The sequence below is a fragment of the Electrophorus electricus genome, chromosome 23 (genome assembly GCF_013358815.1).
Source record: "Electrophorus electricus isolate fEleEle1 chromosome 23, fEleEle1.pri, whole genome shotgun sequence".
In the NCBI taxonomy this organism is placed as follows: Eukaryota; Metazoa; Chordata; class Actinopteri; order Gymnotiformes; family Gymnotidae; genus Electrophorus; species Electrophorus electricus.
Genome location: NC_049557.1, coordinates 2,495,454 through 2,510,554, shown reverse-complemented (window position 1 = coordinate 2,510,554; position 15,101 = coordinate 2,495,454). Strand labels below are relative to the sequence as shown.

At 38.2% G+C, this 15,101-nt stretch overlaps 1 protein-coding gene across 5 annotated transcripts in view; it reads left to right on the top strand.

The window, feature by feature from the left end:
- Nucleotides 1-15,101, top strand: part of cpne5a (copine Va) — a 55,969-nt gene that overhangs the window by 20,450 nt on the left and 20,418 nt on the right. For 2 of the 5 annotated variants that reach the window (XM_027030078.2, XM_027030080.2), the window contains exons 5-8: nucleotides 1,395-1,434; nucleotides 2,387-2,401; nucleotides 2,564-2,640; nucleotides 12,427-12,490. In XM_027030078.2, coding sequence (XP_026885879.1) covers nucleotides 1,395-1,434; nucleotides 2,387-2,401; nucleotides 2,564-2,640; nucleotides 12,427-12,490 — 196 coding nt within the window. Of the gene's footprint in view, nucleotides 1-1,394; nucleotides 1,435-2,386; nucleotides 2,402-2,563; nucleotides 2,645-12,426; nucleotides 12,491-14,733; nucleotides 14,820-15,101 lie in introns of those variants that run through there. The other 3 variants (XM_027030079.2, XM_027030082.2, XM_027030081.2) reach the window with 3 other exon arrangements.

Sequence of the window (15,101 nt, the reverse complement as noted above, 5' to 3'; positions counted from 1 at the left end):
TTGTTGCAAGGTGAAGTACCATTCCAGTGTGTTTTGAGGCATTTGGCTTGATTTGAGTAGTTAAATTACTACTACCCCTCAGAAACAATTCTGCTGCTGACATTGGCAGACACACCATCAAGAGCCTTTTCCATTGGCAGTCAGAACATGCCAATGCTTCATGTTTCACAGATGATGCTTTGGTATGCTTTGGACCCTGGGAATTTTCTTATTTTAATAATTAAAATAACCAATACATAATTAATCTTAAAGTTTTCTGTCCATAAGATTTCTGTTACCCCAAATGCTATATACTATCTATATACTTTATAGCTGTAACTTGGCCTTTCAGTTGTTGGTAAGCACTCAGAGGTCATATTGGTTTATAATAGCCTTTGGCATCTGTCTTGCATTGTGCTCCTAATTCAGTTAGCAGTTTATCTTCTGGGTTTCTCCATGACTAATGTGGTTGTTTGCTATTGCTATTTCCTATGCTTTCTTGTTTCTTAACAGTGCACCAAACAAGCAGTGGTTGTGAACCAAACAGCGATATAAGGTGCCAGCCATCCTCTTCACAAGGAGTCGTTTCTTTCTCACTGATGCCAAAAAGCGCCTCTAGAAAATCTTTTTTCCCATTCAGAGACATTCAGATGAAAAACGTCTGTTTGTTTTGAGATGTGTGTGTGTGTGTGTGTGTGTGTGTGTGTGTGTGTGGGTGGGTGTGAGATTTTTCAGCCTCATAATGTCTTTCTTTACTGATGTTGACACTCACATTGGACTTTGGATGTGTCTATATATATATATATATATATATATATATATATATATATATATATATATATATATATATATATATATATATAAAATACATTATAGTCCTCCCTTGTGCATAATTTAATGATGTAGTGACATATAGCTCACCAATTTCAACAAATTGGCCAATTGGAACTATTTATGCTTTAAAAAGGCTGGGATTCATATATTGCTCGGCCAACTAAAACAAAGCTGACTTTCTGTATTTTAACTATAGTAAATGCTTTTAGATCCAATGAGCCAAACAATAAAAACTGTCACTATCTTATAACTTGAAAACTGCACTGTAGATGAAGTAATAGCCATTTTCTGTATTATATCATGAAGGAGTTTATCATCAATGTAATGAAAATTATATCTGTGAGTGCCACACTATTTTTAATGTTCATTTTCCCTTTGAACCCACTAATGACTTATACAGGCTTTATCATCTCTGTAAAGTTTTCCCTCTGAATAAACGAATCAGCCTACACCATTTAATAACTGTTCAAATAACTCTTTTCAAAGTTAACCAGGCAGACAGTGGGAAAAAGAGGAGTGTCATTTATGATTTATTGTTTATATGTCATCAATAAATCATCTAAATATGACTCTGATTTCAGATATGACATTGACTCCAAAAGCCCTGATCTGGCCAAGCATGTAAGTGTGTGAGAACACTGTGCATGTGTGTGTGCTTGCCTGAAGAGGAACCTGCATCTAAGCCTTTTTGCATTTCAAACACTGGACACACCAGTTCACACACATGCTTCTTCCCCCACTGTAATTTTGGTTTTATGCAAATAAGAATGAGCTTTTCACATGCTGAAATATTCACATTTTGATTCATGATGTCAGTGCTTTGTCCACTGACATATCTGGATTTTTTTTTATCATTGTCCATTAACTAATAAAGGATCAATTGTTCATCAGTATTAACAAGTTACTCCTTATTTATGAAAATTTATTTTCACTTTGTGGTTTTATGTGTGCACATAATGCACACATAAGATGCAAGTTCATTTCAATAGGAAATGAAATTCCTCCATATATTAATGTAATTATCAAAGCTTTCTGGCCTTTTTTTCAAAAATGCTTGTTTGTTTTGCAATAGCAAATCTAAGATGGATTTAAATATTACACTTAAAAGTGCCCAAATGCTTAATTGCAGTTTGGAGATATTAATAATACTTCAGGAGTGGAAGCTTTGATAGTTTTTTGTTACCCCTGGATATTAATCAAGATTATAATATATGACCCCAGCCAGTGGTTTGCATATCACCAAAACATGTTCATTTCCATTTTTCTGTCTGGTTATGATTTATCATTTGGTATTCTCATTAATGTCTGTAAATAGATTATTAGGGTGGATGGTTATTCCCCACTCCGATCTCTCTTTCTCTCTCTCTCTCTTTCTTTCTCTCTCTCTCTCTCTCTTTCTCTTTTTATCTCTCTCTGAGGCGTGACTTCTCATGCTTCTTTTCTCTTTCCTCCCCCCACCATCTCTTCCTCTTATTTTTGGTTCATTTTTGTCTTTTCTGTTACATGATGTACTCTGTTATTGTTGTTGTTGTTATTATTAATGCTGCTGCCTGCCTGTTCTCCCTCCTGGAAGCCCTCCGAATTCAACGTACGTGTATGCCTTCCTCGACTTTATTAGCTGTACAGAACATTTCCTCGTAACACGAGTCTGGCTCAGTGTGCTCTCTCCCTACTCCATTTCCTGTTTTTCATTTTTGTTCCTTTCTGGATTCGCCCGCGGGCTCTCTCTTCTCATGCCACTCCTCTGCAGGACTTCCTGGGTCAGACCTTCTGTACTCTGGGGGAGATTGTGGGTTCGCCAGCCAGTCGTTTGGAAAAGCCTCTTGGGTAAGTATGTAATGCACTGTGCTATGGCACACACTTAACCTACTGCACAACAGCAGTGGCTGTATGACAGAGTGATGTACTCAGATGGGGCCCATTGGAATGGATGTGGTCGCCACACCAACAGCAGCTAAGAATTAAAGGGAACAGCGGACAGAAATTCTTTAAAATAAATAGCAGTTCTTTCTTACTTTATGTTTAAACAACACGTGAGTGTGCAGAGATGTCCCCAATATGTACAGCAGGGCGATGGTTCTGTGACCTTATGCAAACTGCTTCATTCTTAATGCAGAGTATCATGATGCATACTGACATGTTAACATTTGTTCACTGTCTTGGCAAATAACATAAAAATGGAATGCTTGTTTAACAGTATGGACAAGTAAAAAAATCCCCAGATCAGCACAGCTCTCTTCAAGTTCATGCTATTTCATTTATCCATATCTCCAACTCCAGATCACAAGTCACTGACATACCATTATCACAAGTATTGGCATATAAGCATCTATAAAGGCATGTGTCAATGAACAGCTGAAGTTAAATGTCAAACTGTTTAAACTCAATCACTCTGATCTCAGGACTTTACTGCTCAGGTTTTTTTTTTTTTTTTTTTTTTTTTACCTAGAAATGCACTAAGAGATTGTTCTTAATCGATCAGGCTTGGATTTTTTTCCTCAAGCCTGACAAAAATGAACCAGTGCTGCTTTCATTTTCCTGTTCTGGCTGCAGACTTGCAATATAGATTCCCTCAAAGCCTCACCATCTGTATCTTATGTTTATGAGACTGATGAGACTAGTTGGTGTCGATGGTGAATGTTAATCGAACACAACCAGAGGCCTCCATCCTCTACTCTGCAGTTACTGTCATCAGAACAGATGTGCATACACACAGCAGCTATACCCTTGGCTAAAAGAAGGAGAAAGGCAAACTTAATGTGGTCAGCACTCCCTCGCCATCTTTAAATCAATTTAGGGGTTATTCAGATTATTACAAATGAGTGGGGGCCCACCTATTGACTAAACCATTTTAGCACAGGGTAGTTTATCATATGCACTGTTAAAAGACATTTTAAACTTTGGTTGTACTGTTACCACCCTGAAAAATGGGGTTTTCAATGTGTTTCAATATGTTTCAGTTAAAACACTGCTGAGTTTTCTCAAGTGTATAAATATTCTTATTAATGTAAGCAGCACTAAACAACTGTTCCAAGTCATAGAAACTCTTATTACGTATATTTATCTGATATCTCCTTTTAGTTAATTATCCTATTACGTGCTCCGTATTGAGGTTTTGTTTTTTGAGTTTAAAACACATTTGAAGAAAATCCAGATCTCTTTCTTCAGTGTATTTGTTGCTCTTGTGTATATGTGTATGCTTAATAATATGAAAAAGGATTATGTTCAGTTATCAGTTACTATAAGATGAATAAATAAAAAGATGAATTAACAATATTTCATTAATACATAAATATGCTCCTACAAACCCTCTGCTCTACATCCTATAAGAACACCAAAACTGAAAAGGACAAAACCTGTTTTATCTAAATAGCTATTGTTATCTAAATAGTTTCACAACACTTCACAGTAATCCTTTTTTTCTGCACTTCACATAGCTTGAATGCACTTGTGAAATTATTTATTTTAGCAGCAGCCTTGCTGCCCCAGCTGTTGGAGTCTCTTCTTTCAGCAGTGTATGTTTGGACTGTGATGGCAGGGTCTGTGTTGAAGCCTCCACTGATCCTGCTGAAGGATTCGTCTCTCCTACCGGCTTGGAAGGCATGGAATCCCCTTGTCCGTGGGAGATAGTGATGTGGGACTGGGTAGTAGTGGGAGAGCACCTGAAGAGCTGTGATGGAGGGTGTGTACACTGATGAGGCTGTAGGTGAGGTTAAGTGATATACATGGGATATCACAACACTCTGGAGGACCAATATGACTTTGTTGGTAATATGAGTGGTAATATATAGCTCAACAGAACAATCAATAGATGTATTATATAGCTCAACAGAAGAATCAAGTCATGCCCTGGAAGGAGGACATGTACTAATTTAGACACATAAAGTATACAACAGTGATAACATAGAAAGAAGGAGAAATTGTATAGATTTGTCTGTGTGTATGCGTATGTATGTGGGTTTGTGTGCATGTGTGCATGTGTGTATGTTAGTACAGTAGAGAGTATTCATGGAAAGGTTATGGGTGTGTGATGTAGTTATAAGTGTTGTGTCTTATGGTTGGTTATTCTTTTAAAATCAGTGGCTGTTAGAGGCGTCATTGATATAAAAGGGAACTGAGGTCTGTTCAAGTTGTGTTTGGTGGTTTTTTGATAGATGCTGAAAGCTTTTCTGTTGATATATGGTCTGTAAGAATGTTTTTCCAGTATTTAATAGTATGGACTTACCTTGATTTCCAATTCATCAGAATGGTTTTCTTGCCAATTGTTAGCACCAACAATGCTATACTTTTTGCCATGGCTGACCTGATTGTAGATGTGTCACCCAAAAGACAGTATGATGGAGATAGCAGCAGACTTCGACGTCTGCTTCTCACCTTTCGACACAGACCCCTACCCATCACCTGGGCCTTTCTCTTCAAGTATGTTTATGAGTGAGAGAAATTTGCTCTCTCTCTCTCTCTCTCTCTCTCTCTCTCTCTCTCTCTCTCTCTCTGTGTGTGTGTCTGTGCGCGCACATAAAGCAGAGAGATTGAGAAGAAGTGAGGGCACCAAAAGGCCCATGGAAATCTGTTAGCTATGGCTAAATGAGCCTTCCGACACTCTCAGCGCACAGAATGACCTGCTTCAGAACACCATACTGCATCTGTCACGCTCCTTCCCCATCTCTTTCTTTTAGTGGGCATCTACAGGCATCCCTGCATTCTCTCAGGGACTTTTTAAAATTTATATATTCTCTATGGGACTCTCAGCAATTCATAGCAACCACACTGCTTTCATTGTGCATTTGTTAAGAGGTCCAGTTCTTGCAGCTTTGAATGTTAAATCATCTCATTATGTTTATGTCTGCTAGTATGGAATTATGAATTGCATGGTTGAGGTTTAGTCCTTGTTTGTATTCATGACTGCAAATATTTGATGATTAAAAATAGTGTTGAACAATTATTCTATTGTCTGATTTGCCTCAGATGTAATAGAGGCAGATTAGACAACTGTGTTAAACTGTTGTAGTTGTTTATATCATTTCAAGGTGAAAGTTTGCTTTTTTTTTCATTTGACTGTAGTTTGATCTAACTGTTCTTCCAGAATTATGATAAACAAAATCAAGTTTGAGACTTGTCTAGACCTGTTTTTATTTTATTTTTTTTTTTCTCTCCAGAAAAGCAGAACATTGAAGCGGTGGTAACCCCAACCCTAATTTACAGCTCTGGTCTAGCTCTACTTCAGTGCCCAGTGTATTTTGCCTCCCAGTGGTATTGATTTATTCTATTTAAGAGCTAAAGTCTAAACAACACAGAATGGAATCCAGCCCCCAGCTGTGTGCATGTTTGCCTAACATATATTGAACATTGCTACTATAAATCTACATGGTAGCTTCATCCCTTTGGTAGTGTAATTAATAAACCGTTTAATGCAAACCTCCTGAAGCATAATGCAATTATAACCTTGAGAGCTTATCAAAGTAAAATAGGACTGGTGTGCCTTGGCTTGAGGCAGCCATTATGTTGGACAGCTGAGAGAACTGGAGGAGTCAAAGGCATTTTCTGTCAGTTGAGATTCAGACACAGAAGATATGCCCATAGTAGTAAGAAATCACAGAAGTTAGTTTCTGACTTCAGGTTATTTGAATTCTTTATAGAAGGTTTTTCTCCATTCAAATGATGACCAAAGGGAAATGAAAAAAGTCTTTTAAGTGCAACAAACTATAGATGTTGGGTGACACTTTATTCTTGAAGCATAGCCCAGGGAAATGTTTAGCATAAATATGCACTAATTTTTATGGTACTATGTGCTGTGAGCTAATTTTATATTCAGTATTTTATGATATACAGTAAGTGCAGGGATAAGTCTCCTGACACACCTATGAATATCATGGGTAGCATATATATTAATGCTGTTATATGCTCACCATCTTGACATTATTAAAAATTAAATACACTTACAATACAAAGCAAGTATGCTAAAACTGGCAACATGCCAACCCATGGGAATTGAAAAGACTGGCTTAATGACAGAGGTAACCATTAAGGAAGAAATGCATAATTATATGATTTATATTTAATGTCCAGGCAAATTTTTACCGTCTGTCATGGTCCCATATTATATGAATGCATAAACAAAAGTTCTTAGAAATGCCCTTCACAAGTTGACATTTTAACTGGAACTGACATATTTAAAAAGCTTGCAGAGGAAATGCATTATCCATCTACAAATCTCTGCCTCCAGTCTCTTATGAAAAGAGAATTTTGCTCTTAATGTACACATTGATTGATGTGAGCTGAGTTTTAAATCAGCCAATCCCAAAACCTGCTAATGCTAAGTGCAAATGCTGGCACAAAGTGCTCCTCCTACTTCCATATCAGTATTAGCAGTCTGTTACCTTTCAACAAGTATAGGACAAGTGAAAGGGGCAAAAGTGCAATCAGCCATTGCATTTCCTCTGTCTCTGATTCATCCTCATCATGGCAAAATGGAATCCCCATTTTCTTTTGAGGGCTTTGTAGTGCAGTTTTACTAAGCTAATAAATCTTTGACATGGTAGTGCTGTTGGTTTTAACTAACCCTATCGAGCTTTAGACTCACATACTGGAGCAGTTCATGAGCAAATGGAGAGTAATAGAGTTATAGATATGAATGCTATCAATCACTGTACACAGCTAGTGCCATTATGACCAGTCAGCAGCAGTAGAGAGGACAGACAAATGGTCTTAGCGATCATATTTAAAGCAAGAGTTACAGGAAAGTAGCCCCACTGCTAAGGGCTTTGCAACAGCTGCATTCTGCTGTCCTCACCTCAGCAGAAGGAATTTACTCTTTAAGAAAAGGGCAATAAAGCAATACAAGTTAACCCAAGCACTTTTGCCTTACCACTGTCACTAGAGCAAGCCGTGCCCCTACGTTAGTGTGCTGTACTGTGATTACTAAAATTCCAAGTCAGGTGCCATATGACAGATGATGGCACATTTGAGGCAAGTTTAAGGCTCATTTAACAACAAAGTGTTTCAGGATGAGGAAAACGAGGAGCCATTAACATCATGGGGTTGAAGCCCAGTGCAGTGGTGTCGGTCCTAAGGCGATCTGAACGTTGATCTTAGAGCACACTAAATGCTTCAATTTGAAATCATGGGCCAGGACACAATTTATCGTAATTGAAATCCTAGTGTATCTAAGGATTATGGATTACCATCAAAGTGTAAAAATCTGCAGGCTTATAGTTCTAATCCTATTCGGAGTGCCCTGCAGAGTTTGGGACTCATCTCTGATGGAGTTTTACTCTGATCACCTTCATACATTTATGAAGGCCTTGTTCCAGCAAATTTCAAATATCTTTATCTGTGTTAGTTTCACACAAAGAGTCACTTGTTTTCATTCATTTAATACTTTTCTGAGTTGAATGGTAATGTTTCTGATGGTCCAGTGGCCTAAGGCTACACTGCTTAGCTCACTGAAACCATGATGTTTATTATAGTCTGGTTCTCTGTCCTGACATCACAAGAAGTCCTGATTTGTTCATTCTGTTATTTTGCCACTGCTGCTATTCATACACTACTCATGAACGTAGCACCTCTCTCTCATATTCTCTCTCTCTCTCTCTCTCTCTCTCTCTCTCTCTCTCTCTCTCTCTCTCTCTCACTGCCATTTTACTAATGAGTTCTGATATACGTGGCAATTGGAATATCGATGGCCTGAATAGAACAGTTTGTTTTAGAGTTCTCAGACTCACATCCTGAGCTACCTGTCAAAATACCAGCCATCCTCCTCAAGCAACCCACCAGCCTGCTTGCCTGTTTAAATACCAGCATCATTCTTCATCCTAATGAACAAACGTGCCCACCTTCCTACATGTCTCCCTTCCTGCACCTTCACAGAACAACACTGGTCACAATTAAATTACAATACAGGGTTTTTCCTCAGTCACAGGGGAGGACGTTAGCCACATGTTTTAGGATGGCTCAATAACCAAATGTTCTCTGAAGTTGGGAAAGTATGAACTATCATTTAATTGGGTGTGGCCTTATTGGCTCAAGGTTAACATTTTGTGTACTATTGCAGGAGCAATCCTGAGTAGATACTAAATTGTGATGCAGGGCCCTGGCCAGAGAGAGCTCTGGCATGCTCTGATGAATGGCTCCTTGTGTAGCATGTAGAATTTGCCACAGAAACAGCACATGACTTATTAGGCTTCAAAGTGCCTTCATAAATCACAGCCTCATCTCAAATCAGGCCTTTCCATGCAAAATTAGATGCTAAAATGCGACTGCAGCGAAAGGAAAAGGGTTCTGTAAATAGCACTGGTGAATAACGAGCATAATACTGAATCACGTCTCTAGTCTCACTCTCCTCAGTTTCATGTGTGATCAGTATGGAAAATTATTCCTCCCTGTCCATTCTGACTTGAGCTTTGGTAACATGCTTTGTTATAGCCTTGTTTGATCAGTAGCACCTTTGTGCAGTAGACCAGGCAAAGGTGTACACTGTTGAACCAAAGGTAATTTGGCTTTGATGAAGCCAATGGTTAGAACCTAATATAGCTATATTTTGTATGCTGGATTTAACTGTGCACCAGGTGTGTGTCTCACTTACTATATACAGACCTTAATTTTGAATCAATATTCTTGCCTATCTTGACATTTCCCTGACACCATCCCTGTAGGTAGATTTATATCGTTATAATATCCATAGTAAAGTGATCTTCTAAGACTGCATTTTTCTGCCACTCTTAGCATGTTTTAGAAGGTAAATGGTGAATCACCACTTGAAAAATTATCTAATTTATATACATTACCTTTCCAGGGCTGTATCGCTGCTGTTTTGACACCATTACTATTGCATTATGAAGTCATGTGAATAACCTTTAACCATTTCTCACTTGAAGGAGTGCCTTGTTGAAGGCAATTTCACTGTGCTTAATTGGCCAATGCCTGTCTGCTTAGAGCGCACACCTGCCCACAACTGACAGGAAGCGCTCATCCTCAACTTGGACCTGGGCAAATGTTAACAAGTTCAATTTCCCTGTCTGCTAAAACAGCCTAAAAAATACAATGTGTTATAATATGTTTCTAGTTTGAATTGTATGCGAGAGTATTTTTTGCTTCTCCAGATGTTAGTATTATTTTGGCAATGTTGAGTATTAGTGAGTATGGCAATATTGTGGATTAGTGAGTATAAATTAAACTGCACCATACTTCCAGTATCAACGGAAACCAGTAGGAGGTTGTGATGTTTGATCGGATGCTAATCAATTGGGAATGGGGCAGGGAGAGGCGTGAGTGTGATTGATTCTGCTCGGCTCTGCTGTGGAGTGCTGGCAGCCGAGAGCAGTAGGAGCCACATCCATAATAAACAACCCAATGCACCAGTGGGGGTTGTAATAGGAAATTAGACGCTGCATTTCAAATGGTTTCATCATCCGAGACTTTGGTGTCCCACTGGAATGAATGAGTGCATTTAGGCCAGCATGTGAATGAATGCAGTCTAAAAAAAAAGCTTTTTTAGCACTGAGACAGGCACTCCCTGTTTCACAGACATTGTATTCTGAAGTCTGTGCTCCATGGTCAGCACCATCAAAGTTCTAGAATTTTCATATGATCATGAATGACATGGGCTGTGTTTGAAACAGCCTACTACGTACAACTCATCTACTGCTTGGTCTCCAAATCAGTATGCCATATGCATTATGTGACTAAAATACATTTTTCCAGTATGCGAAAGATACCCTGATGACGTACTACTTCTGCCAAATATTCAAGTATGTGACCAGAGCTCTCTTCGTAGTGTACTGTACTGCATCCCGTCATGCAGCAGAAAATCTTTCACAAGTGGGCAGACCCTTCACACGCTCACGTGACCTTGTAGTATGGTTTGTGTTTGTCACATACTGAATACTATTGTGCATACTACTACAGGGACCAGTATACAGTATGCAGTATATACCGAGTACAGTATGCAGTATGCAGTATGTAATGGGCTATTGGTTGAACATAGCCATAGTTGCAATTCCAGTGGTCAAGCTGATTTGGTACAGTCTTCCTAGGTAGTGCCCAGTTCAGGCAGATAGCTAGATAGGCTGATTAAATGTTGCCTGCTTGTTGAAACATTGTGTTCTGTGACATTGAACATTAAGAGACTGAGTAACTCTGGACCAAATTACATGCAGTAAGCGGGGGTTCAGTGCTCTGTTTCAACTCTCTTCTGTGGGGCATAACTGAAGCTTATCTAAAAGCACAATATTGTTTCAGGCCCCTTGGCTAAACCTTGAGAAAATTAGTTAACCTCTACTCTCGGGCAGCTATAACTTCTTTACTAATCCAACAAATGACATCAAGAAACCATTTGGTCATGAGCAGGGCAACTGTTTTAATAATTCAAAGGCAATTAATATTGGTTGAAATGCTGGCCACAAGATAATGGAGGCCTCAAGATGAAATGTCAATGTCACTGCAGAAAATGCAATGATATAATTACTGCAACGTGAACAGCTTCAATCTGACAAGTCCCCATTGATGCCGTGATGGGGGTGGGTCATGGGGGCCATGAGTGGCACTAGCCCTTCCAGAGTTCTAGAGCCAGGCAAGATAGAGAGAATTAAAGATAACACAGGCCACCCTGGAGACCACAGGAGGAATTTGAAAGTTAATGGAGAAACTGAGTGAATTGCATCTTGGTTTTGAATTATTTACAATGTATAATTAACCTATTATTTGGATCTCCTAAAAGCTGAGGGTGAATCACCCATTTGCCCAAGGCAGTCTTTAATGATTCCTTTAATACAACAGGATAATATTGTTTCAGCTTAGCTCGAGGGAATACAAACCACATATATCCATCACTTTGCTTGGATTCCACTTCTTGGATAAATTATCCATCCCTTTGGTGCCTGACTTTGTCTAGTCGATAGAATGTATATAATGTATGTAGAAAATTGTCTGACAATTTTCATCTCTTGTCCGGAACCACACCTGAATACAATGTTATGTGGAAAATTGCCTTTATGTTTCCTCAATTGCACTCAACAGGGACACATTTTGTATGAAACTTGACCTTGTATTAATGGACATCCAGCAGTGTGCAGTCAGGACCAAATGTTATCTCTTAGCTTTCAGATGTTGATTAAAAAGCTAATTACTCTAAAATACCACCGATGTAATTAGATCAGAATAAAACTGAAGGTAACTTACTACAACTGTAAGAGAATAATTTTTACTTTACCTGAGTAAAAATTATTATAAAGAGTAATGACCAATATTTGCTTTTGAAATCAAATTAGGTCAAATCAAATTAAAACTAATCTAAATTGTGTAGATGTGACACACTGCTAAAGTTACTTTAGCAAGAGTAAAGTAAAAGAAACATAAAACATACCATGCTGTGTTGCAGGACAGTCCTTTCATCCTGAGTTATTTTAAGATTAATATTAAGAACAATTGGATGGGGGGGGGGATAAATGACAATGAAATCCAGTGGGACCCATGTCACTTACATTCATTATTACTAACATTAGCATTCCAGAGTTGTTTAAAACAGTGTGGTACTCTTTAATATGCTATACATTTATAGAAGTGGAATAATGAGGAACCGTTCATGGTTGACATGCAGCTCATTTGGCTTGGTTTCAGGGGTATTCCAGGGAAGAAATGTGGCACAATCATTTTAACGGCAGAGGAGCTCGGAAACTGCAGGGTAAGTGGGATGCTTCTTTTAACTTATGTAAATGACATAAGACATCTATATTTCAAAACTATTTGTTTTGTAACTAATTTAATTGTTTTAGGATACTCAGGTTACAACTTTAAAAAGTAAAACGAAACAAAAAGTGTATTGTTTTGGGTTTGCATATAATAGGTACTTAAAAGCAGAAAACATTTAAAGTAAGTAAAAATATTCCGGCATATTTATTTGGTTAATTCATGTTAACTCTAAACAGTTTGCAGATTGCACAGTCAGCCTTTACAGTGTTTTCTCTATGGAAAACTTTAGTATCAATTGCAAAGCATTGTGTCTGGAATGAGAATTAAATTGCAAGTTACTGCATACAAGTTTTTTTGTAACTCTAAACTGCACATTAAAATGTTCTGGTACTTGTACCTTTTACCAGAGTTTAGTTGGATATTTTTTTGTTGTCATTGTTGTTTACTTGTTTGATGATATACCAGCCTCCTTCTCTGGCCAGCTAAGAGGGAATTGTGCATCTGATGTCAATTTCCAAAGTTCAAGTTCGGTTTATTCGTCACATACATAGTCATACACAGTATAACTCGCAGTGAAAGCCTGAGAACTCTCAACCCTGAGATCCTCAGTCTCAATCCTCTCAATCCTTGGAAGACTTTCAAGGATTTCTAGTACAGATTTGCTCTTAGATTTTGCATTGCTTATATATAATTGACTTACATATCTTAGCTGTGTGGATGCATCTTGTGTGATCACTGTTTGACACTAAACGTTCTTGAAGAGTCATTGTGAACATCTTTAGGTGGCAGGACGAGAGGTGCCATATCAAAAAACAAAATAACCTGGAGTGAGAAGATGAAATGAAAATTGTAATTATGAGAACCAGATGGATTTGTATTTGGTGGAGAAATCTTTCATCCAGTGAATGGCTTATACAGGTTAAGCCTTCACATGTATATTTGAAGGGGGTTTGGGGGGTATGGATTTAACCGGAGTGGCTACCAGATTAAATTATTTAATAGCGCTTTCAATAATTTGGAAGATAATTGCTTTAGGTTCTCTTTCTCTCTCTCTCTCTCTCTCTCTCTCTCTCTCTCTCTCTCTCTCTCTCTCTCTCTCTCTCTCTCCTACCTCTCCTCTATTTTTTCATAGAAGGTTCAAGAAAGCAAGAGCTGTTCCTCCGCTCTCCCAGTGGTCTCATTAAATTCTCTGCCACACCAATATTATAGTATTCAATAAAACTCTGAAATAGCAGTTGCGAATGTATTATAGTACACAAGGGATATCAGACACAGGTTCAGAACACTCCCAAACACACCCTTTATTTAGCTGTGCTTCCTGGAACTAAAAGGTGTGTATATATGTGTTTTTCTGTAGGTTATTGTATTATACACTGCCATTATAAATTTGCATAATTCATAAAGAAACTGATGTATGTCAAAAGATACTCAGCTCTCTACAAATTTAAAGTATACTTTGGGTCTAATGCTAGTGAATTTTGAAAACAGAGTTTAACTAGCATCAGCATTCTTGGTGTCATTGTCTAAAGGCATTATTCTCTTTAGAGTGTCAAACCAAATCCATTTCACATTTGAGTATCCTGGTCTCTAAGCTTTAGGATCAGATGTACTCTCTGGGACATAAACAGGTTCCATATACCGACCATTCTTCCAAGTATTTGTCTGATGTCTGACCATTACAACTTCCACTGTGCTAAATGTGTTGTTATCGCCAGAGCAGTTGACTGCTGGCAGGATCATATAGATATAAATCATTGTGATAGAGAATACTCTTGCATAATAGGGAACATGTCATTTAAATGATTTCTGTGCTTATCCTTTCTTTTGCAGAGTTCTGCAAAAGAAACTGCATGCAATTAAAATAGCTGGTGTAAGAGCAGGTCCAAGGAAATAATTGTATGGTTTGCAATAGTAGTCCATGTGGTGCTTAGCTTGTTCAATTTTGTTTACATATTGAATTTTAACAATAAACCAAAAGTCAATATCAGCTCAGCGTCAGATGCCAGCAGGTCCTGTAGAAACCCAGTGGAACATTTTATTGCTGCATATTACACAGACAAATATGTACCAAATAGAATAGCATACATGACCAGAGACATTGTGGTGCAGATTGAGGCTTTTTTGCCAGATTGATATATGCTATATCTTTTCTCTCTTTCTCTCTCTTTGTCTCTCTCTCTCTCTTTATCTCTTTCTTTCTCTCTCTCACACACACACAGACTCAAGATCCACCGATCCATAGTTCAGAGGTCTGACCCTATCAAGACAGAATGATGCAGCCATCCCCTACCAAGAGATACCAGGCATCTAGATTAGATAAAGTGTGTTCAGACATGGCAAAGCTCAGAGACTAGACACAGAAACACATACAGACAGACAGACAGACAGACACACACACACACACACACACATACACACACACACACACACTCATATACACATGCTCAGTCAAGTGAAGAATCAAACCACTGGTCATCTCCAAGATATTATATAGAAGCTACTCTCTGTTAAGAGAGTAGTGCATGTTAGAAAACTACTTATCTAGGCCGGTGGAGTGTGCCAGATTATAACGGTTTCGTTAACACCCATAAAACTGTCATTTA